The following is a 24028-nucleotide window of genomic DNA, read 5'->3' as shown; positions in this document are numbered from 1 at the left end:
CTCCCATGGGAGACTTAGGTCTCAGACACTCCCTAAAGAGGGAGCCAAGGCCGGGCCACCACTTGGAAAAGGCCTGGGCCGGGAGAATACCGGCTAATCTTTAATAATAATAAGAGGGGGAATCAACTCACTTTTAAACAATCTGCTTGTAATTACAGCTTCTTCAAATGTTACACAATTCTATGTGTATCTTATTTACAGTTTTAAACTAGAACTGATATGTCACCAAATTTCAATTAAAGCAAATACAGAAATCTGATTTTCCTTACCAAATTTTTCTCTTGGTTTTCGAAGTATGTGTGCTGACAAAGAACCATTCAGTCGTAATTCCTCGTAGGTGAATTTGTTGAGCAACAGATGAAGCAGTCCATCTGGCGTTAAAGCTGCAGTGTTGTCTACATCCAAACGAGTATCACAGCTAACTGCATATAACTGACCTATGGATGCATTCTTTGAGTGTCAGAATACAAACCCCTTCGAATTCATGGAAAGAATTACTACCTGGTAATAATACAGGGTACCATTGCTTATCAAGTATCCAAATGAATATGTGTATTAAAAGTCTTAATATTTAATGTACATGACATTTCACTTTTTGAATATTCTAGCAAAATCTAGCTAACAGTACCTTAAAGCAAAGTTCCTTGTAAAACTAAGACAACTAAAATTTAAAAGAAAGGTCACTGTAAAGTTAGTCATTAAAAGGCACAACATAACTTTTATTGTTTGAACTTTGCTGGACAAGATAACTAAAATCCAAAGTCCCATAAGATGCAATCAGCTACTTCATTCCTGGACTTGACAATCATTAACACCTGAGTTTCAATTAGTTCTTGGGTGAATATACACTGAGACAAACAAATCCTTTAATGTATAATCACAGACACACACCTCTCAGTGTATACACACTGAGATACACACCCATCAGTGTATATACACTGAGAAACCCCTCGGTGTACACACAATGAGATACCCCTCAGTGTGTACACACTGAGATACCCTTCAGTGTGTACACACTGAGATACCCTTCAGTGTATGGTCATTTCATCTAGAGTAATGTCTTCTTCCTATAAATACTTCATCAAAGGCTTACATATTTATGCCAGTGCCCAAGTACATTCAAACAATATAGCATACTGAATAAAGAAAAGTACAGTGATACCTCAAGTTTCGAACAGCTCCCAACTTGAACAATTATGCTAGTGTATTTTTGTAAGTGCTTTTGTAAGTGTATTTTTGGGGGTCTGAAATAGACTAATCTAATTTACATTATTCTTTATGGGAACAAATTCGTTCTGTATCGGCACTCGAACAGCCTTCTGGAATGAATTAAGTTCGTAACTCGAGGTACCACTGTATAACTAGTATACTGTATTATATAATGTACCGAACCTGTTTTCACAAATGCCTGGAGAAATGTTGATGTGCATAACTCCAACAGCGGTAAGTTCTTTACTAAGTAGAACTGAGTATCTTGAGTAACTGCATCACTTATAAGCTGAGGCAAGTTTGGAGTGTCTGGGAGAAGTAGTGACACCTTAGAAAATAAAAAAAATACACATATGATGTATATATTTAAGGATACAAAGATACTAATAGTGTATTGTATAAATATTTTCAAAAGAGCTTTTTCTTTTTTTATATTTCAAGATAAATGTAAAACAAATATGCAAGTAATATACCTTCTAATACTTTTAAAGCAAAGGTGCTCATTTCTTGTTCTTTATATTATGCACTATTCAATTTTATATAAACTCCTTACTTTGGTATTAAATGGATGGTCATCAACGACTTTATGCCATGAATGGTCATTGTGTACATCATCCCAGATGTGTTGACTGTATGACACTTGGCTCTTAGGTGCCGGGAACTTCACTACTTCAGGATTCAACATTTTTAATGTTGGGTGGATGCTTCCTTCACCAACCTCCTGTAATATGAGGGCTTATTAGAGTATTGGATTAATGTTAAATAAAGTGTATGGTAGAGTTATTATTGAAAGAATTAAGAGTAAGACTGAGAATAGGATAGCAGATGAACAAGGAGGCTTTAGGAAAGGTAGGGGGTGTGTGGACCAGGTGTTTACAGTGAAACATATAAGTGAACAGTATTTAGATAAGGCTAAAGAGGTCTTTGTAGCATTTATGGATTTGGAAAAGGCATATGACAGGGTGGATAGGGGGGTAATGTGGCAGATGTTGCAGGTGTATGGTGTAGGAGGTAGGTTAAAGAAAGCAGTGAAGAGTTTTTACGAGGATAGTGAGGCTCAAGTTAGAGTATGTAGGAAAGAGGGAAATTATTTCCCTGTAAAAGTAGGCCTTAGACAAGGATGTGTGATGTCACCGTGGTTGTTTAATATATTTATAGATGGGGTTGTAAGAGAAGTAAATGCAGGGGTCTTGGCAAGGGGCATGGAGTTAAAAGATAAAGAATCACACGTAAGGTGGGAGTTGTCACAGTTGCTCTTTGCTGATGACACTGTGCTCTTGGGAGATTCTGAAGAGAAGTTGCAGAGATTGGTGGATGAATTTGGTAGGGTGTGCAAAAGAAGAAAATTGAAAGTGAATACAGGAAAGAGTAAGGTTATGAGGATAACAAAAAGATTAGGTGATGAAAGATTGGATATCAGATTGGAGGGAGAGAGTATGGAGGAGGTGAATGTATTCAGATATTTGGGAGTGGACGTGTCAGCGGATGGGTCTATGAAAGATGAGGTGAATCATAGAATTGATGAGGGGAAAAGGGTGAGTGGTGCACTTAGGAGTCTGTGGAGACAAAGAACTTTGTCCTTGGAGGCAAAGAGGGGAATGTATGAGAGTACAGTTTTACCAACGCTCTTATATGGGTGTGAAGCATGGGTGATGAATGTTGCAGTGAGGAGAAGGCTGGAGGCAGTGGAGATGTCATGTCTGAGAGCAATGTGTGGTGTGAATATAATGCAGAGAATTCGTAGTTTGGAAGTTAGGAGGAGGTGCGGGATTACCAAAACTGTTGTCCATAGGGCTGAGGAAGGGTTGTTGAGGTGGTTCGGACATGTGGAGAGAATGGAGCGAAACAGAATAACTTCAAGAGTGTATCAGTCTGTAGTGGAAGGAAGGCGGGGTAGGGGTCGGCCTAGGAAAGGTTGAAGGGAGGGGGTAAAGGAGGTTTTGTGTGCGAGGGGCTTGGACTTCCAGCAGGCATGCGTGAGCGTGTTTGATAGGAGTGAATGGAGACAAATGGTTTTTAATACTTGACGTGCTGTTGGAGTGTGAGCAAAGTAACATTTATGAAGGGGTTCAGGGAAACCGGCAGGCAGGACTTGAGTCCTGGAGATGGGAAGTACAGTGCCTGCACTCTGAAGGAGGGGTGTTAATGTTGCAGTTTAAAAACTGTAGTGTAAAGCACCCTTCTGGCAAGACAGTGATGGAGTGAATGATGGTGAAAGTTTTTCTTTTTCGGGCCACCCTGCCTTGGTGGGAATCGGCCAGTGTGATAATAAAATAATAATAAAGTGCTTAACAGAAACCTTAATTAATTCAAGCTTGTGATTTTCCCCAATAAGATGGTCACAATTACTTGAGGTATGATGGCTACATGACAGGTGATACAATATTATGGCATATACATATCAGATCTTAAACAAATCATTCGATGCCAAGATAATCAAACCTCCTTCTCTTTTGCTTAAGTGAAAATAAAAGCCATAGAGCAGCCATCTGGTACTCATATATTAAATATTGTTGTGCATAATGTACAGTACAGATAAAAATCATAAGAGTGAATTAAAACCAATACATACTGTCCATTAAAAATATCAGTTCAGGCACACTAAAATATTCCTATTGAACAAAAAGGAACGAGATAAAATGAAAGATGGCATAAAAACATGAGAACAAAGAAGCACTGCAGCAAGCCTAGTGATCCAAGTTAGGCAGGTTCTTTAAACCAACCCTTCTCACTCAGAGTTATCCAATCGATTTTTAAAGTTAAAGTTGCCTAACATGTTAACTTCAATGAAGCCACTTGTGCCACTCACTGATAACTGTTACCAAACCAGTATCTTCCTATATCCTTTCTAAATCTTTATTCTTTTTCTAATTTGAATCTATTGTTTAGAGTTCTTTCCTGGTTAGATATCCTCAGCACTCTGCTTATAGTTTCTTAATTAATACTTGTCTTGCACTTTTATACCTCAATCTTATTTCCCCTCATTTCATGTCTTTTAAAAGACTACATACAGATTCAGAGACTTCAATTTCTCTTCATGAGAAAGACTCCTTAAACAGCAGATTAACTTTGTCATCCTTCTCTATGTTCTCCAATGCATTTATATCCATTCTGTAATATGGAGACCAGAAATGAGCTACACAGTCTAAATGAAGCCGTAAGAACAATACGTATAATAAAGTATAATCTTGGGATTTCTATAATTTATACTTCTTGATATGAAGCCAAGGAATCTATTACTGTATGTAGCTTCATTGCAAACATTTATGCACTGCTGTCTTGACTTATTTCCAATAACCAGGACTCCCAAATTTCACATTCAATTTGATTAAGACCCATATTCAGTTTATATGTGCATGGTTTTCTTTTCCCAGGATTAGAACCTATCAAAGGCCTTACTGAAATCCATATACACAATATATTCTTCATCACAGTCCATTGCCTCAAATATCTTAGTAAAAAAAAAAAAGTTAGTAAATTTGTGTAAAGAATACCCCTGTGTGAAACCGTGCTGAGATTCAGTGAAGATATTGCCATATATCTTTCAAAGTGGTTTTGAACTGCATCTGTAATTACTGAGTCTCTAAATTTTGCCACAACTGAGGTTAGGCTGACTGGTCTACAGTTAGAAGCTTAGGACCTGTCTCTCACTTTGGTACAAGTATCACATTTGCCATTTTCAACATATCCAGCACAATAAAGTGATTTATTGAAAAAAGACTAGCTAATGCTTTACTGATTTCCTCTTTACATTACTCTAAATCTCTTGAATGCAGTTTGTTTGGGCCCGGTGAACTGTTTGGCTTTAGTCTAACTGCTTTTCTGAAAAATCACTGACCCTTGTGGGTTTAGCACCTAATTATGATTATTACAATTATAATCTGCAAATCATGTCAATAGTGACTTTGGTTTTGAATAATTTATTATGTAATCCTGTATAATTACTGATTTACAATTTCTCAGTTCTACTGTATCTTGTGTAAGTAGTAAAAATGGTATGCAGTACCAAAAAAGCAACTGGAAAAACATAAAATGCAAACACAAAGATACTTTATTGAAAAATTTTCTGTCCTACAACCTTGGTCAGTCCAAATATAAGATAAGATTTTCTTCGGATTTTTAACCCAGGAAGGTACGGTTGGAACAATTGGAGTGACCATGTTCCCAGAACCCAAACATTTTAAATAAATTATCCCAGTCAGATACGACAGGATAAGAACTCATTGAGTTTTTTAACTTAGAGGGTTAGCCACCCAATAATCAGTACATCATCAAGTACTGTCTTATTTCTACTGAGGTCGTTTAGTCTTCTCCCTCAGGATGCAACCAACAACAGTTGGCTAAAACCTAGGGTTGGGGAGGCACTAAACCTGTAGGGAAAAGGCAAGTATTCAGGCTTGATTTAAGGAAAGGATAAGTCAAGTTCTCTGGGATCAAGAGCCCTTCGTTGGCATCAAAGTATCCTTGAGGGAGAGGGTAAATCTAAAGCATTCAAAAGTCGATCAAGGGCCCCAACAGCAAATGTCATTTTATCTGACTTTTTTTGGGGGGGTTATCCTTGGTAATTTAAAATAAATAAATAAATAAATAAATAAATAAATAAATATATATATATATATATATATATATATATATATATATATATATATATATATATATATATATATATATATATATATATTTGGAAAAGGCGTATGACAGGGTGGATAGGGGGGCAATGTGGCAGATGTTGCAAGTGTATGGTGTAGGAGGTAGGTTACTGAAAGCAGTGAAGAGTTTTTACGAGGATAGTGAGGCTCAAGTTAGAGTATGTAGGAAAGAGGGAAATTTTTTCCCAGTAAAAGTAGGCCTTAGACAAGGATGTGTGATGTCACCGTGGTTGTTTAATATATTTATAGATGGGGTTGTAAGAGAAGTAAATGCGAGGGTCTTGGCAAGAGGCGTGGAGTTAAAAGATAAAGAATCACACACAAAGTGGGAGTTGTCACAGCTGCTCTTTGCTGATGACACTGTGCTCTTGGGAGATTCTGAAGAGAAGTTGCAGAGATTGGTGGATGAATTTGGTAGGGTGTGCGAAAGAAGAAAATTAAAGGTGAATACAGGAAAGAGTAAGGTTATGAGGATAACAAAAAGATTAGGTGATGAAAGATTGAATATCAGATTGGAGGGAGAGAGTATGGAGGAGGTGAACGTATTCAGATATTTGGGAGTGGACGTGTCAGCGGATGGGTCTATGAAAGATGAGGTGAATCATAGAATTGATGAGGGAAAAAGAGTGAGTGGTGCACTTAGGAGTCTGTGGAGACAAAGAACTTTGTCCTTGGAGGCAAAGAGGGGAATGTATGAGAGTATAGTTTTACCAACGCTCTTATATGGGTGTGAAGCGTGGGTGATGAATGTTGCAGCGAGGAGAAGGCTGGAGGCAGTGGAGATGTCATGTCTGAGGGCAATGTGTGGTGTGAATATAATGCAGAGAATTCGTAGTTTGGAAGTTAGGAGGAGGTGCGGGATTACCAAAACTGTTGTCCAGAGGGCTGAGGAAGGGTTGTTGAGGTGGTTCGGACATGTAGAGAGAATGGAGCGAAACAGAATGACTTCAAGAGTGTATCAGTCTGTAGTGGAAGGAAGGCGGGGTAGGGGTCGGCCTAGGAAGGGTTGGAGGGAGGGGGTAAAGGAGGTTTTGTGTGCGAGGGGCTTGGACTTCCAGCAGGCATGCATGAGCGTGTTTGATAGGAGTGAATGGAGACAAATGGTTTTTAATACTTGACGTGCTGTTGGAGTGTGAGCAAAGTAACATTTATGAAGGGATTCAGGGAAACCGGCAGGCCGGACTTGAGTCCTGGAGATGGGAAGTACAGTGCCTGCACTCTGAAGGAGGGGTGTTAATGTTGCAGTTTAAAAACTGTAGTGTAAAGCACCCTTCTGGCAAGACAGTGATGGAGTGAATGATGGTGAAAGTTTTTCTTTTTCGGGCCACCCTGCCTTGGTGGGAATCGGCCGGTGTGATAATAAAAAAAAAAAAAAAATAAAAAAAATATATAATATATATATATATAATATTATACATATATATATATATATATATATATATATATATATATATATATATATATATATATATATATATATATATATATATATATATATATATATATATAATGCATGAAACCATATGACCTGTCTTTGTAATACTCACTTGTGCTTTATAGTAATCTGTTTACATTAATGGCTCTGGTGGCCTGGTGGTTAACGCTCTCGCTTCACACGGCGAGGGTCTGGGTTCGATTCCCAGCCAGAGTAGAAACATTGGACGTGTTTCTTTCCACCTGTTGTCTATGTTCCCCATCAGTAAAACGGGTACCTGGGTGTTAGTGGACTGGTGTGGGTCGCATCCTGGGACACTGACCTAATTTGCCCGAAATGTGCCGAAATGCGGAGCATAACAAGGGACTTTCTATATAGTAGTATGTCATTGTTGTCAGCTAGGACTGTATACCTTGTACATGTACTTGTAGTAAATAAGGATATTATTATTATTATATTATTATTATTATTATTATTATAATGTTTTATCACTGATTTCATCATTGCTTAGTTAATCTTAAGTTTATTTTAAGCCAGCCCGTAATGCTATGCATAGTATAAGTGGCTTTGGCATGCTGCTCTTATCTGTATTTTTTTGTACCTCTGTATGTGTGCTCAAATTGTTAATAAATAAATAAATAAATAAATATATATATATATACACACACACACTTGTGTACCAGTGCTTCAATAAACTTACTTATTCCAAGACCTAACAACATTAAGGTGCTTGCAAAGAAAGGGTTGAATCTACATAATATATTACAAAAGTCCCTCTAATACTTACGCCCTCAAAACCACTGTAAAGTGTTTCAGCTTATATTGATAAAAACTACATAATTAGGATAAAAAAATAACTTACTTTGTGTTGGGGCTATTAAAGGCCACCAAAGCTGACGCATTACTGAACCACCTCTCCCGGAGTCCGGGATGAAGATGCACCCCAAATCTGGGTGAAAATTAAAATAAATGGAAAGAATGCTTATTTCGGAAAGAAAAACGGGAACGTTAGTTTCCCAGATTACAACAGGTGGAGCATAGGCCTAAACACAAGCAGATCCAGGAATCGTACTCCCCAAGCATACACGTCTGCACCCCACCAACACTGGCACTCATGTCCAAGCTTAGTTAGGTTAGATTAGGTTAGGTTAGGTAAGGTTAGGTTAGGTTAGGTTAGGTTAGGTTAGGTTAGGTTAGGTTAGGTTAGGTTAGGTTAGGTTAGGTTAGGTTAGGTTAGGTAAGGTTAGGTTAGGTAAGGTTAGGTTAGATAAGGTTAGGTTAGGTTAGGTTAGATTAGGTTAGGTTAGGTTAGGTTAGGTTAGGTTAGGTTAGGTTAGGTAAGGTTAGGTTAGGTAAGGTTAGGTTAGATAAGGTTAGGTTAGGTTAGGTTAGATTAGGTTAGGTTAGGTTAGGTAAGGTTAGGTTAGGTTAGGTTAGGTTAGATTAGGTTACGTAAGGTTTGTGAGGAAACAGGAAAAGTGAAAGTGTTTCCTGACAAATGTTTCCTCATGCTGGTTTTAGTCATATCATGACCCGCTACTTTAGCTTTTGGTCATCTGACCAAAGCCTTCCGGTCCATTCCCTTAAAAATTAAGGTTATAATTATAGCTATTTTTTTCCAAACTTAATTGTTGCTGCTGCTGTGGTTTTTAATGGCTACCGCTATTTTCGATAAGTAGTGACTTTCTTTTGTGCCTTCTATTGTACAAATCTGCTGAAGAGGATCCCAGAAGGGGGTCGAAATATGCAGACCAATTAATCTTCTGAGTTTTTGTCTGCATGTGGGCTATTATTGAGCATTAACAAGTGTTTATTACACTTTAGTTATCCATTATACAAATACATTTATCTACATTATTTGTATAGCTCACAGAAATAAACATCATACTACTACTACTACTACTACTACTACTACTACTACTACTGCACTACTGCTTGCTGCTCTACTGCTACTGCTACTGCTATCTACTGCTACCTGCTGCTACTACTACTCAGCTGCTACTGCTGCTCTACTGCACCTGCTACTGCTGCCACATGCTGCTACTACCTCTGCTACTGCTGCACTGCTGCTACTCTGCTCTGCTGCTGCTGCTGCTGGCTGCTACTGCTGCTGCCTGCCTACTCTCACTGCTGCTGCTCTGCTACTGCCCACTGCAGCCTACTCTACTGCTGCCACTGCTGCTGCTGCTGCTGCTGCTGTTAGGCTGCTGCTATGCTGCTGCTGCTGCGCCTGCTGCTGCTGCTACTACCACTGCTGCTGCTGCCCTGCTACTGCTGCTGCTGCTGCTGCTGCTCTGCCTGCTGCTGCCACTGCCTGCTGCAGGCCTGCTACTGCTGCTACTGCTGCTGCTGCTCTGCTGCTGCTGCCTGCTGGCCTGCTGCTGCTGCTCTGCTGCTGCACTGCATCAGCTGCTGCTGCTGCCTGCTGCTGCTGCTGCATGCTGCTGCGCTGCGCTACCTGCTGCTGCTATGCTGCTCGTGCTGCTGCTGCGCAAGCTGCTGCTGCGCTGTGCTGCACTGCTGCTGCTGCTGCTGCTACCACTGTTATTATTATTATTATTATTATTATTATTATTATTATTATTATTATTATCATTATTATTATTATTATTATTACTATTATTATTATTATTCTCATGATGAAAAACATAGTTTAAAACTTTTACAATAATTTTATATATGAATGTTGTAAATTATATTGAATTTAACCAAGGTTTACCCAATGAAATCAATGTGATTTATTTTCACTTATGTCTTTGTTTCTTAATCACTATTTCCTGAGGTTGTACATGTGTCTAATTTATATATTTAAGTATGTGCTTATTTATACAATTTTATTTTCCAGGAATTATTATTAAAGTTTGTAATGGAATGAATGAAAATGTTAAAGGCAGGTACGTAAGTTTATTTAGGCACAGGTCCACATAAGTACAATTATCATACATAGTAACACATGTGTAAATTACTTAGGATAACCCCCCAAAAAGTCAAAGTTACTTATATTCACTGGGATACTTGTAATATCTTATTATTTAAAGCAAGCCTAACATTGGGAGCCGGGATAGCTACACAAACGTTGGTTTATCTGGAAGTAAGTCATGTTGAACTTTTTGGGTTATGCGAAATAATTTACACACTTTATGATAATTGTACCTATGTGTAGGTGTGTCTAAATCAACTTACTAACTTTCTGGGCATTTGGTGAGGGCGCCATTCATCAGCTCCTATTCAACTAAAGTGGCCAGTTGCTGTTGACTCCGATAAGTGGTTATTAGGGTCTCGCTCTGCCGGGGTTAAGGCAACGGGGTCTGCCTAACCTAATTGGGAATTATTGTTACCATTTCTATTTCCAGATAAAATTTTGGTGCCTATGTAAGTATCGCCTATATTTTGGCAGGGGTCTATAAAGCGAAAGTTTTGATAGTCCTTAACAACCCCAACAATACTCAACACCGGGGAGCTGAGGTGCGTTACTTTACGCTTCTAGATATTAACAATGCATTCCTTGTTGCAAATATAGAAGTCATTTTGTTTGAACTAGCTAAGATGGATGATGGTGGTCTACTTTTACAGTGGATACTTGGATATCTCACAAACAAGTTCAGCTGCATTGTTTCAAGGATACAAAAGTGACAAAAAATGCAACTTGGCAGTCCCCCAAGGCGGTGTAATAAGTCCTACACTGTTTAAATGTATTAGTCAGTGCCATACTTAAATCTATACCAGATATCCCCAGCAATATCACGGTTAGCCATGTTGATGATATTCTTGTGCATATTAAAACTCATTGTGACATTCAAGGACTCCAATGAAAATCAGTCACTTTTTTTTTTTTTTTGGGGGGGGGGGGGGATTATCCCAGGTAGTTTACACTATATATGATAATTATACTTATGTGTACCTGTGCCTAAATAAACTTACCCTTAAACCACATAGACAGCCTTTGATAACCTTAGACTTATAATTTCTGCAGAAGACAGCAAAGTGTTTAATAGACACATTAGTACTCGTAAAAGTCGACCATTAAAATTAAAGGTCATTGGCAGGCCTATTGATTATGTGTCCTGTAAATACATATGTATTATTATTCTATGTTTTCAATTACTCTGATTTGGAAGATGTGAGGAAATTAAAACTATATCGGAGTACAAGAAACAAATTTCCTAAATTTGCTTGTAACAGATAAGTGAACTATAGATATGTAGATATAAATCCACATGTATTCCTGTTAACCCTTTGGGGCCTAGTTCCTAGGCCTTTTGTGTATCCATATGCTCTTGTGCTACTGGGGTGGCCCGGTGGCCTGGTGGCTAAAGCTCCCGCTTCACAATCTCATCATTTGTAGTAGTCTCAGACTCCCTTAGTGCTCTACAGGCTATACGAAAATTTGATACATCTCATCCCCTAGTTCTCCGTATCCAACTTTGGCTACGCCGTATCTCTACCAAACATAAAGATATTGTTTTTTGTTGGGTCCCTGGTCATGTCGACGTACAGGGCAATGAACAGGCAGACACTGCTGCGCGGTCAGCAGTATATGACCTACCAATTTCCTATCGAGGTGTTCCATTTCTGGACTATTTTGCTGCAATAGCTACCCACCTTCGCACCCGTTGGCAACAACGTTGGTCAACTCTGCTCGGTAACAAACTTCATTCTATTAAACCGAGCATAGGTTACTGGCCGTCTTCTTGTCATCAGTGCCGAGGTTGGGAGACCACTCTCTCCCGCCTTCGCATTGGCCACACTCGTCTTACTCATGGGTATCTCATGGAGAGGCACCCTGTTCCTCTCTGTGAGCAGTGTCAAGTTCCAGTATCGATTAGCCACATTCTGTTAGACTGCCCTCTCTATCAACGAGCACGCAGAATTTACCTCCAACGTCGTCTTCGTTCTCCTACTCTCTCTTTACCTTCCCTTCTTGCTGATGGACCCTCCTTTAATCCTGACTCTCTCATTGACTTCTTGACAACGACTGATTTACTCCACAAACTCTGATGATACTTTTCGCACTCCCCTCAGCCCTTTCTGGTTCAGTCTCTTGCTGCCCTTTACCCTTTCACCATCCACTGCCCCGCTGTTATCCGTAACCTGTTGCTCATCCATCTCCCTTTTGCCACCTGATGCCCTCGCTTCCTTCCTGCCCTGCAGCGCTGTATAGTCCTTGTGGCTTAGCGCTTCTTTTTGATTATAATAATAATCCCGCTTCACACACGGAGGGCCCAGGTTCGATTCCCGGCGGGTGGAAACATTTCGACACGTTTCCTTACACCTGTTGTCCTGTTCACCTAGCAGCAAATAGGTACCTGGGTGTTAGTCGACTGGTGTGGGTCGCATCCTGGGGGACAAGATTAAGGACCCCAATGGAAATAAGTTAGACAGTCCTCGATGACGCACTGACTTTCTTGGGTTATCCTGGGTGGCTAACCCTCCGGGGTTAAAAATCCGAACGAAATCTTATCTTTTCTCTCTTACCATCCACAGGATGGATATGGGGGTGCACAATAAACTAGCCACTTTGGTGGCAAAATCTAATCTAGACCACAACATTGTATGGATTGCATCTGTTAGAAAAAATGACAGGATGGATAATGAGAACCTTCAAAACTAGGAATGCCAAGCCCTTGATACTCTTCAGGTCGCTTGTTCTATCTAGGCTGGAATATTGCTGCACACTAACAGTGCCTTTCAAGGCAGGTGAAATTGCTGACCTAGAAAATGTACAGAGAACCTTCATGGCACACACAAGTGTGATAAAACACCTAAATTACTGGGAGTGTTTGAAGTTCCCTCCCTGGAATGCAGGCGGGAGAGATACATGATTATATACACTTGGAAAATCCTAGAGGGATTAGTACCAAATTTGCACACGAAAATCACTCCCTATGAAAGCAAAAGACTCGGCAGATAATGCAACATCCTCCCAATGAAAAGCACGATAAAAGACAACACAGTAAGTGTCAGGTGCCCAAGACTGTTCAACTGCCTCCCAGCATACATAAGGGGGATTACCAGTAGACCCCTGGCTGTCTTCAAGAAGGCTTTGGACAGGCACTTATGTCATTGTACCTGATCAGCTGGGCTGTGGTTCATACGTTGGTTAATGTGCAGTCAACAGTAACAGCCTGGTTGATCAGGCCCTGATCCACCATGAGGCCTGGTCACAGATTGGGCCATAGGGGTGTTGACCCCCGAAACCCTCTCCAGGTTTACTACAGGTATAGCTTGTGAATAATATTAACTAACAGTGTAAGGATAAACTTTAAACTCTCAGAACTGTTAAGATAAAATTTTGTTCGGATTTTTAACCCTGGAGGGTTAGCTACCAAAGATAACCCAAGAAAGTCAGTGTGTCATTGAGGGACTGTCTCTTATTTTCACTGGGGTCCTTAACCCTTAAACTGTCCAAATAGATCTACGTTCATATTCGTAGTGCTCCAAAAGTAGATCTACATTTTTTTACATATTTTCAAATATAACAAAAAAAAAAATGTAGATCAAAGTTTTTTTGCACATTTTCAAATGTAAAAAAAAAAAAAAGGTCTATGTTTTTTTACATACTTTCAAATGTCGAAAAAACGTAGATCTACGTTCGGACAGTTTAAGGTTTAAATCTTGTCCCCCAGGATGTGACCCACACCAGTCGACTAACACCCAGATACCTACTTGCTTGTTAGGTGAATGGGGACAACAGGTGTAAGGAAATCTTTGATTATTACCATGCACCAGTTTTATTATTTCTTCAACATAGTAATTACCATTGAAGGACTCAAAAAAAAAAAAAAAAAAAAAAAAGGAAGCCCTGAGAATTATTCTGGGCTGTCCTATAGCCACCCGAATACTTAATATGAAGAAAGAATCAGGAATACCTAGGGTTGCTGATAGAATATATGAAATGCATGCCATTATAGGACTGAAGCTGCTGCATGGTGATCAAAACAATGTTGTCACTAAAGAAATTACTAGAACATATAATTCATGGGACAAGCAAGTCATGATGGATTCAAATAACAGCCGCACACATAAAAACGTTTGGACTACAGCCACTCTTCATTTAACAATGGAGTTCCGTTCCTAAGGCAACGTCATCATACGAATTCATTGCTAAGTGAGGAGCATACTACAGTATAATGGTAGTGGGTTTGTGTCAGCCATCTTTGATATTGTTTTAATGTCACCTTTGTACCATTTATAAAATTTTTCTTATATTTTTAAATGTTTATACAGTAATGTACTGTATATTGAAATAAACAGAATAGAGGAAATCATCTCTAATATACATTATTTAGGTGTAAATACTGGTCAGAGATCCCATTGTTAGTCCAAGGGGTCGGTAAATGAGTACATTGCTAAGTGAGGAGAGGCTGTATATGAATTGTATTATGTTAGGAAACAACAGCATTTCCCACCACCCTGGCAGACAACTTCAGATATCATCATGTTCACCTATCCTCTTAAGAAACTAATCATGCACGATCCTCAGCTTTGATTACTTCCTAAAATAAGTGCTCTGGAACACATACATGAACTTAAAACAAAGAATATTATCACACAGATTATTTATACTGATGGCTATCTTAACCCTGACAGTGGGAGGTGAGAAGTGCTGTTATTGTAGACCAACATGATGGTACTATAATTCAGAGGTGTATCAGAATTAATAATTGGGCTTCCACTGCCATACTTGTTGATCTTATACTTGTAGAAACTACAACTGCTCTAAATAGCCTGAGACCTGAATGTAGCATTCTTGCTTATGAAGCTAGGCACAGATATTTACAATTTGTTAAGAAGAGGATTATAGTTAAGTTTTTGTGGATTCTGTTTCACATAGGCCTCCAGGAGCTTGACAGTGTTGATGAATTAGCTAAATAAGCATTAAATGAAGAGAATATTTTATATAATTTTTTCTTTTCAAACAGTTTATGAAGCATTGTCAGAAAGGGACTAGCTTATGAGCTTGAGGAAAGTAGATCAATACAGATAAGAAATAGCAGATCCATTATCCACCATAATGAAATGTGTAAAGTTAAAAATATATATGGAGAAAGTAAAAGGGACAGTAGAGTGCAAGATGTTACTGCTACACAAAGGCTAGGCTATGAGTACCTCTGGCAGTAAGGTGTGTATTGAGATGTCAGTGACATAAAATGCAAAGTGTGTGAACAGACAGGGACATACACTGGAGCATTATGTCTTGGAGTGTCCAAACATCTAACCTTTCCGAGACACATCCATGCAAACCCTACAAGATATATCTTATCATTGTTAATAAGATATTTGAATTCTTGAGGTTGTATCCATATTTTGCACCGACTAGATGAATGAACAGTATTTATAAAGGAAATTTTAACCCAGTTATGACTAATGTTTTTTAGTGGTACAGTAATAAGATATCCTTCTTTTACATTGTATTCCATACTGTATTGCACACATTAACATTATGAAGTAATTGTAAAATATGAAATGACTAATATTTCTTTCTAGTGATGTAACAGTGCCCAGAGGAATCAGACAGAGGCCCATTGTGACCTCTGTAATTCTGTCTCTTTTTTTTCTTTGCACTTCCACTCACAGGATGAGCATGGGATGCACAATAAACTAGGCACTTAAGTGGCACAATTAACCAACTTGCTTGCTGCTCTCACCGTAACTCAATGATTTGTGTAGAATACCAAGCTTTAATAGCCTTTAAGGAAACCTGAAACCTCCTTACACTGTTAACAACAACATCACTATGTATAGAAAAAGTTGTGAGGATTACAAATATCTTTTTAGAATGCGTTTTTAAGCTACTTGTTTCTTTGAAAGGTCCATCATTGTGTCAATGTATTAACTTTGTTTTTAACATGTAGTTACACATTCCCAGGGGAATACCATGATGCTGGTGAAGGGCTTTTGATCAAAGGAATTGGAGCCAGCTTCCACTTCCTTCCATTAAATCTGATTGCTTCCCTTTTCCCAAGCTCTGTGATTTATATGGGCATATGCTTACCCATGAATGTGATAATATATGACCCAATATGTATTTAGCTCTTCCCAATAATAATAATAATAATAATAATAATAATAATAATAATAATAATAAGGCTAATATTTGAGTTAGGGACTTCAACAAATTAATCTTTAAAGTTCACTTCTGTGGTATGAATAATGTACCCATAGCTAGGAAAAATAGATATTTCTTGTGCAGTTTTTTTTTTGTTGGGGGGGGGGGGAGATATTTACAGCAAAATTGTTTTTATGATAGGTAGAATACATCAGATAAATTATAAGGTTGGCCAGTCAGTATACATGACTTGCTGGTCCAGTGATGTAAACAGTTTAAAAAAGTCACTACCTGAGGAAGGTCTCCTGAGTGTACGATGGGTACAGTGGGTTAGATTGGGTTAAGTTAGATTAGATTATGTTAGGTTAGAGGGGACAGAAGATAGAAATGAATGCAAAATAAACCCAGTGAGGAGCAGGGGTGTGGTGGGCACAATAAGGGAACACTGTATCAACATTCGTGGCCCCAGACTATTCAACGTCTTACCAGAAGATATCAGAAACATGGCTGCAACAAGTGTAGAAGCCTTCAAGAGGAAACTAGCTAAGTATCATCATCAATTGCCAGATCAACCAGGCTGTGATGGATATGTGGGGCAGCAGACCTCCAGCAGCAACAGCCTGGTTGACCAGGCAGACACCAATGAGCCTGGCCCATGGCAGGGCTCCAGGAGTAGACTCTTGACCCTCATCAAAGATATATCAAAGGTGTAGCTTATACCTGGAGTATACCTGAAGAGGGTTTCAGGGGTCAACGCCCCCACGGCCCGATCTATGACCAGGGCTCATGGTGGATCAGGGCCTGATCAACCAGGCTGTTACTGTTGGCCACACACAACCTGATGTACGAACCACAGCCCGGCTGGTCAGGTACTGACTTTAGGTGCCTGTCCAGTGACTTCTTGAAGACAGCCAGGGGTCTATGGGTAATCCCCCTTATGTATGCTGGGAGGTAGTTGAACAGTCTTGGGCCCCTGACACTTATTGTGGTCTCTTATCATGCTAGTGGCACCCCTGCTTTTCATTGCGGGTGTGTTGCATTGTCTGCCAAGTCTTGCTTTCATAGGGAGTGATTTTTGTGCGCAAGTTTGGTACTAATCCCTCTAGGATTTTCCAAGTGTATATAATCATGTATCGCTCCCACCTGCATTCTAGAGATTACAGGTTGAGGAACTTCAAGCATTCCCAGTAATTAAGGTGTTTTATCACAGTTATGTGTGCTGTGAAGGTTCTTTTTACACTTTCTAGGTCGGCAATTTCACCTGCCTTGAAAGGTGCTGTTAGTGTGCAGCAATATTCCAGCCTAGATGAACAAGTGACCTGAAGAGTGTCATCATGGGATTAGCATCCTGTCATTTTTCTAGCAGATGCGTTTGATACAATGTTATGGTCTTTGAAGGTGACATCCTCTGACATGATTACTCCCAGGTCTTTTACATTAGTTTTTTGCTCTATTGTGTGGTTGTTTTATATTCCAATATAGTTTTAATTTCCTCATGTTTTCCATATTGGAGTAATTAAAATTTCTCATCATTGAACTTCATATTGTTTTCTGCAGCACATTTAAAGATTTGGTTGATGTCTGCCTGGAGTCTTGCAGTGTCTTCAGTGGAGGATACTCATGCAGATTTGGGTGTCACCTGCAAAGGAAGACACAGTGCTGTGGCTTACATCCCTGTCTATGTTAGATATGAGGATGAGGAACATAATGGGAGCGAGTACTGTGCCTTGTGGAACAGAGCTTTTCACCATAGCCACCTCAGACTTTGTTTACTACTACTCTTTGTGCTCTATTTGTTAGGAAATTATAGATCCACATACCAGCTTTTCCTGTTATTCCTTTATCACGCATTTTGTGTGCTATTACACCATGGCCACACCTGTCAAAGGCTTTTGCAAAATGTATGTATATTACATCTGCATTTTGTTTGTCTTTAGAGCATCCAGAACCTTGTCATAGTGGTCCAGTAGTTGGAACAGACAGGAGTGACCTGCTCTAAACCCATGTTGCTCTGGGTTGTGTAACTGATGGGTATCTAGATGGGTGGCAGTCTTGCTGTTTAGAACCCTTTCAAAGATTTTTATGATATGGGACGTTAGCACTATCGGTGTGCAGTTCTTTGGTATTGCTTTACTGCCCCCTTTGTGGAGTGGGGCTGTGTCTGTTGTTTTTAGCAGCTGAGGGACAGCCCCTATGGCCATGCTTCCTCTCCATAGGATGTTAAAAGCATATGTTAGGGGCTTCCTGCAGTTCTTGATGAACATGGAGTTCCATGAGTCTGGGCCTGGGGCAGAGTGCATGGGCATGTCATTTATCGCCTTTTCGAAGTCATTTGGGGTAGTGGTAATATCAGATAGGTTCAAGTCTGCCAAATTCTCTCTCTCTCATAATCTCATAAAAAATTCATTTAGGCCTTCAACTCTCAGTCTGGTTAGCGGCTCGCTAAAACCGAGTCATATTGGGACTTGAGTAGCTCACTCATTTCCTTGCTTTCATTTGTGTAGGACCCATCTCATTTAAGTAGGGGCCCAATACTGGATGTTGTTCTCAACTTTGATTTGGTATAAGAAAAGAAATATTTTGGGTTTCTTTCAGTTTCATTTATGGAATTTAGTTCTTCCCGCATTTCTTGACTCCTGTAAGATTCCTTTAACTGTAGTTCATTGTTTGCTGTTTCTCTGACCAGTGTCTCCCTAAGTATTACAGATATATTGGCCTCTTTTAGACGCTCTGTTATTCTTTCCTTCGCCTGTATAGGGAGCACCTTTCTCTTTGTAGTTTACATCTCCTTTTCCTTAAAGGAATATGCCTTGTGTATACCTTGCCTGGGATGCAACCCACAACAGATTTTTTGTGTAAAAACTATATAATACAAATGAGTAGGGGTAGGGGAGTGTCAGTGGGGAGAAGTAAATAGGATTAAGTCAGGAGTATCTGAGAGAGTTAGAGCTAAGGTAGGGGCAGCAATTATGTTGAAGGCTCAATTATGGAGAGAGAAGAGAGAATATAAATGTATAAATTCAAGGATTGTGGATTAAAATGAGGGTCGGATGTGCAAAGCGGGTCATAATAAGTGTGTATGTACGTGGAGAAGAGAGCAATGTAGAGGAGAGAGAGATTTTGGGAGATGATAAGTTAGTGTGTAGGAACTTATGAGCCGAGTGAGAGAGTAATTGTGGTAGGTGACCTGAATGCTAAAGTAGCAGAAGCATTTAGAGAGGATGTGGTAGGTAAGTTTGGGGTGCCAGGTGTAATGATAATGGGGAGCATTTGATTGAACTTTGTGTAGAAAGGGGTTTGGTTATAGGTAACACATATTTTAAGAAAAAGAGGATAAATAAGTATGCAAGATATGATATAGGGCTTAATAACAGTAGTTTGTTGGACTATGTATTGGTAGATAAAAAACTGTTGGGTAGACTTCAGGATGTGCATGTTTATAGAGGGGCCACAGATATATCAGATCACTTGTAGCTGCAGTGAGAGTATAAGGTAGATGGGATACAAGGAAAATAGAAGCAGCAAGTAAGAGACAGGTGAAGGTTTATAAACTAAAGGAGGAGACAGTTAGGGTAAGATACAAACAACTGTTAGAGGACAGTTGGGCAAGTGTGAGTATAAGCAATGGGGTAGATGTATGGTGTAAATTTAAGAATATAGTGTTGGAGTGTTCAGCAGAAGTTTGTGGTTACAGGAAAGTGGGTGCGGGAGGGAAGAAGAGCGATTGGTGGAATGGTGATGTAGAGGGAATAGTAAGAGAGAAAAAGTTATCATATGAGAGGTTTTTACAAAGTAGAAGTGATGCAAGGAGGGAGGAGTATATGGAGAGGAAAAGGGAGGTTAAGAGAGTGGTGAAGCAATGTGAACAGAGAACAAGTGAGAGAGTGGGTGAGATGTTATCAACAAATTTTGTTGAAAATAAGAAAAAGTTTTGGAGTGAGATTAATAAGTTGAGAAAGCCTAGGGAACGAATGGATTTGTTAGTTAAAAATAGGAGAGGAAAGTTATTAAATGGAGAGTTAGAGGTATTGGGAAGATGGAGGGAATATTTTGAGGAATTGTTAAATGTTGATGAACATAGGGAAGCTGTGATTTTGTGTATAGGTCAAGCATGAATAACATAGGAGTGAGGAAGACCAGTTGTGAGTGTGGGGGAAATGCATGGAGCATGGGTAGAATGAAAGGGGGTAAAGTAGCTGGGATTGATGGGATAAAGATAAAAATGTTAAAAGCAGGTGGGGATATAGTTTTGGAGTGGCTAGTGTTTTTATTTAATAAATGTATGGAAGAAGGTAGGGTACCCTAGGGATTGGCAGAGAGCATGCATAGTTCCATTGTATAAAGGCAAAGGGGATAAAAGAGAGTGTAAAAATTATAGGGGAATAAGTCTGTTTATTTTTTTTATTTTTTTATTTTTTTTTTATTATCACACCGGCCGATTCCCACCAAGGCAGGGTGGCCCGAAAAAGAAAAACTTTCACCATCATTCACTCCATCACTGTCTTGCCAGAAGGGTGCTTTACACTACAGTTTTTAAACTGCAACATTAACACCCCTCCTTCAGAGTGCAGGCACTGTACTTCCCATCTCCAGGACTCAAGTCCGGCCTGCCGGTTTCCCTGAACCCCTTCATAAATGTTACTTTGCTCACACTCCAACAGCACGTCAAGTATTAAAAACCATTTGTCTCCATTCACTCCTATCAAACACGCTCATGCATGCCTGCTGGAAGTCCAAGCCCCTCGCACACAAAACCTCCTTTACCCCCTCCCTCCAACCTTTCCTAGGCCGACCCCTACCCCGCCTTCCTTCCACTACAGACTGATACACTCTTGAAGTCACTCTGTTTCGCTCCATTCTCTCCACATGTCCGAACCACCTCAACAACCCTTCCTCAGCCCTCTGGACAACAGTTTTGGTAATCCCGCACCTCCTCCTAACTTCCAAACTACGAATTCTCTGCATTATATTCACACCACACATTGCCCTCAGACATGACATCTCCACTGCCTCCAGCCTTCTCCTTGCTGCAACATTCATCACCCATGCTTCACACCCATATAAGAGCGTTGGTAAAACTATACTCTCATACATTCCCCTCTTTGCCTCCAAGGACAAAGTTCTTTGTCTCCACAGACTCCTAAGTGCACCACTCACTCTTTTCCCCTCATCAATTCTATGATTCACCTCATCTTTCATAGACCCATCTGCTGACACGTCCACTCCCAAATATCTGAATACATTCACCTCCTCCATACTCTCTCCCTCCAATCTGATATTCAATCTTTCATTACCTAATCTTTTTGTTATCCTCATAACCTTACTCTTTCCTGTATTCACCTTTAATTTTCTTCTTTTGCACACCCTTCCAAATTCATCCACCAATCTCTGCAACTTCTCTTCAGAATCTCCCAAGAGCACAGTGTCATCAGCAAAGAGCAGCTGTGACAACTCCCACTTTGTGTGTGATTCTTTATCTTTTAACTCCACGCCTTTTGCCAAGACCCTCGCATTTACTTCTCTTACAACCCCATCTATAAATATATTAAACAACCACGGTGACATCACACATCCTTGTCTAAGGCCTACTTTTACTGGGAAATAATTTCCTCTCTTTCCTACATACTCTAACTTGAGCTTCACCATCCTCGTAAAAACTCTTCACTGCTTTCAGTAACCTACCTCCTACACCATACACCTGCAACATCTGCCACATTGCCCCCCTATCCACCCTGTCATATGCTTTTTCCAAATCCATAAATGCCACAAAGACCTCTTTAGCCTTATCTAAATACTGTTCACTTATATGATTCACTGTAAACACCTGGTCCACACACCCCCTACCTTTCCTAAAGCCTCCTTGTTCATCTGCTATCCTATTTTCCGTCTTACTCTTAATTCTTTCAATAACTCTACCATACACTTTACCAGGTATACTCAGCAGACTTATCCCCCTATAATTTTTGCACTCTCTTTTATCCCCTTTGCCTTTATACAAAGGAACTATGCATGCTCTCTGCCAATCCCTAGGTACCTTACCCTCTTCCATACATTTATTAAATAATTGCACCAACCACTCCAAAACTATATCCCCACCTGCTTTTAACATTTCTATCTTTATCCCATCAATCCCGGCTGCCTTACCCCCTTTCATTTTACCTGGTAAAGTGTATAGTAGAGTTATTATTGAAAGAGTTAAGAGTAAGATGGAGAGCTGGATAGCAGATGAACAAGGAGGCTTTAGGAAGGGTTAGGGGGTGTGTAGACCAAGTGTTTGCAGTGAAGCATATAGGTGAACAGTATTTAGACAAGGGTAAAGAGGTTCTTATGGCACTTATGGATTTGGAAAAGGCTTATGATAGGGTGGATAGGGGGCAATGTGGCATATGTTGCAGATGTATGGAATAAGAGGTAGGTTATTGAAAGCAGTGAAGAATCTTTACAAGGATAGTGAGGCTCAGGTTAGAGTATGTAGGCAAGAGGGAAATTATTTCCTAATAAAAGTAGGTCTTCGACAGGAATGTGTGATATCACCATGGTTGTTCAGTATATTTATAGATGGAGTTGTAAGAGAAGTGAATGCTCGGGTGTTGGCAAGAGGTGTGGGGTTAAAAGATGAAGAATCTAACACAAAGTGGGAGCTGTCACAGTTGCTCTTTGCTGATGACACTGTGCTTTTGGGAGATTCTGAAGAGAAGTTGCAGAGGTTGGTTGATGAGTTTGGTAGGTTATGTAAAAGAGGAAATTAAAAGTGAATATAGGAAAGAGTAAGGTGATGAGGATAAAAAAAATTAGGTAATGGAAGATTGGATATAAGGTTGGAGGGAGAGAGTGTGGAGGAGGTGAATGCATTCAGATATTTAGGAGTGGATGTGTTAGCTGATGGAAATATGAAAGATGAGGTAAATCCTAAAATTGACAAGGTGAGTGGTGCACTGAGGAGTCTGTGGAGACAAAGAACTTTATCCATGAAAGCAAAGAGGGTAATGTATGAGAGTATAGTTATATCAACACTCTTGTATGGCTTATGAATGTTGTAACAAGGAGAAGGCTTGGGGCAATGGAGATGTCGTATCCGAGGTCAATGTGTGGTTTGAATATAATGCATAGAATCCATAGTTTGGAGATTAGGAGGAGGTGTGGGACTACCAAAACTATTATCTGGAAGGCTGAGGAGGGGTTATTGAGGTGGTTTGGACATGTAGAGCAGATGGAGCGAAGTAGAATGACTTCGAGAGTGTATAAATCTGTAGTGGTTGGGGAGGCTGGGTAGGGGGCGGCCTAGGAAAGGTTGGAGGGAGGGGGTAAAGGAGGTTTTGTGCATGAGGGGCTTGGACTTCCAGCAGGCGTGCAGGAGTATGTTAGATAGGAGCAAATGGAGACAAATGGTTTTTAGGACTTGACATGCTGTTGGAGTGTGAACAAGGTAACATTTATGAAGTGATTCAGGGAAATCAGCAGGCCGGACCTGGTTCCTGGAAATGGGAAGTACAGTGCCGGCACTCTGAAGGAGGGGTGTTAATGTTGCAGTTTTATAACTGTAGTGTAAGCATGCCTCTGGCAAGATAGTGGTGGAGTGAATCATGAAAGTTTTTTTTTTCAGGCCACCCTGCCTTGGTGGGAAACAGTCGATGTGTTAATAAATAAAAAGAAAAGAGTATAATTACTATATTTGTTAATATAGTT

The 24028-nt window shown here is 39.8% G+C and overlaps 2 protein-coding genes across 6 annotated transcripts in view; one reads left to right on the top strand and one right to left on the bottom strand.

Annotated features, from left to right (window-relative positions):
- The window catches only part of LOC128702487 (ribonuclease P protein subunit p40), a 31398-nt gene extending 23136 nt beyond the window's left edge, over positions 1-8262 (bottom strand). Inside the window, exons 1-4 of one of the 4 annotated variants that reach the window (XM_053796757.2) lie at positions 8156-8262; positions 1763-1930; positions 1393-1537; positions 270-437 (exon numbers count right to left, since the gene is read on the bottom strand). In XM_053796757.2, coding sequence (XP_053652732.1) covers positions 270-437; positions 1393-1537; positions 1763-1894 — 445 coding nt within the window. In that variant the 5' untranslated portion in view covers positions 1895-1930; positions 8156-8262. Of the gene's footprint in view, positions 1-269; positions 438-1392; positions 1538-1762; positions 1931-7405; positions 7573-8080 lie in introns of those variants that run through there. The other 3 variants (XM_053796748.2, XM_053796765.2, XM_070091861.1) reach the window with 3 other exon arrangements.
- Positions 8263-10527: 2265 nt separating this feature from the next.
- The window catches only part of LOC128704089 (uncharacterized), a 53307-nt gene continuing 39806 nt past the window's right edge, over positions 10528-24028 (top strand). The window contains exon 1 of one of the 2 annotated variants that reach the window (XM_070091868.1): positions 10528-10665. The gene's annotated coding sequence lies outside the window, so the exon portion shown is untranslated. Of the gene's footprint in view, positions 10759-24028 lie in introns of both variants that reach the window. The other variant, XM_070091867.1, reaches the window with a different exon arrangement.

Source organism: Cherax quadricarinatus, chromosome 37, assembly GCF_038502225.1.
Source record: "Cherax quadricarinatus isolate ZL_2023a chromosome 37, ASM3850222v1, whole genome shotgun sequence".
NCBI lineage: Eukaryota > Metazoa > Arthropoda > Malacostraca > Decapoda > Parastacidae > Cherax > Cherax quadricarinatus.
The sequence above is the reverse complement of the archived record's forward strand: the minus strand, read 5'-3'. Positions and strand labels throughout refer to the sequence as shown.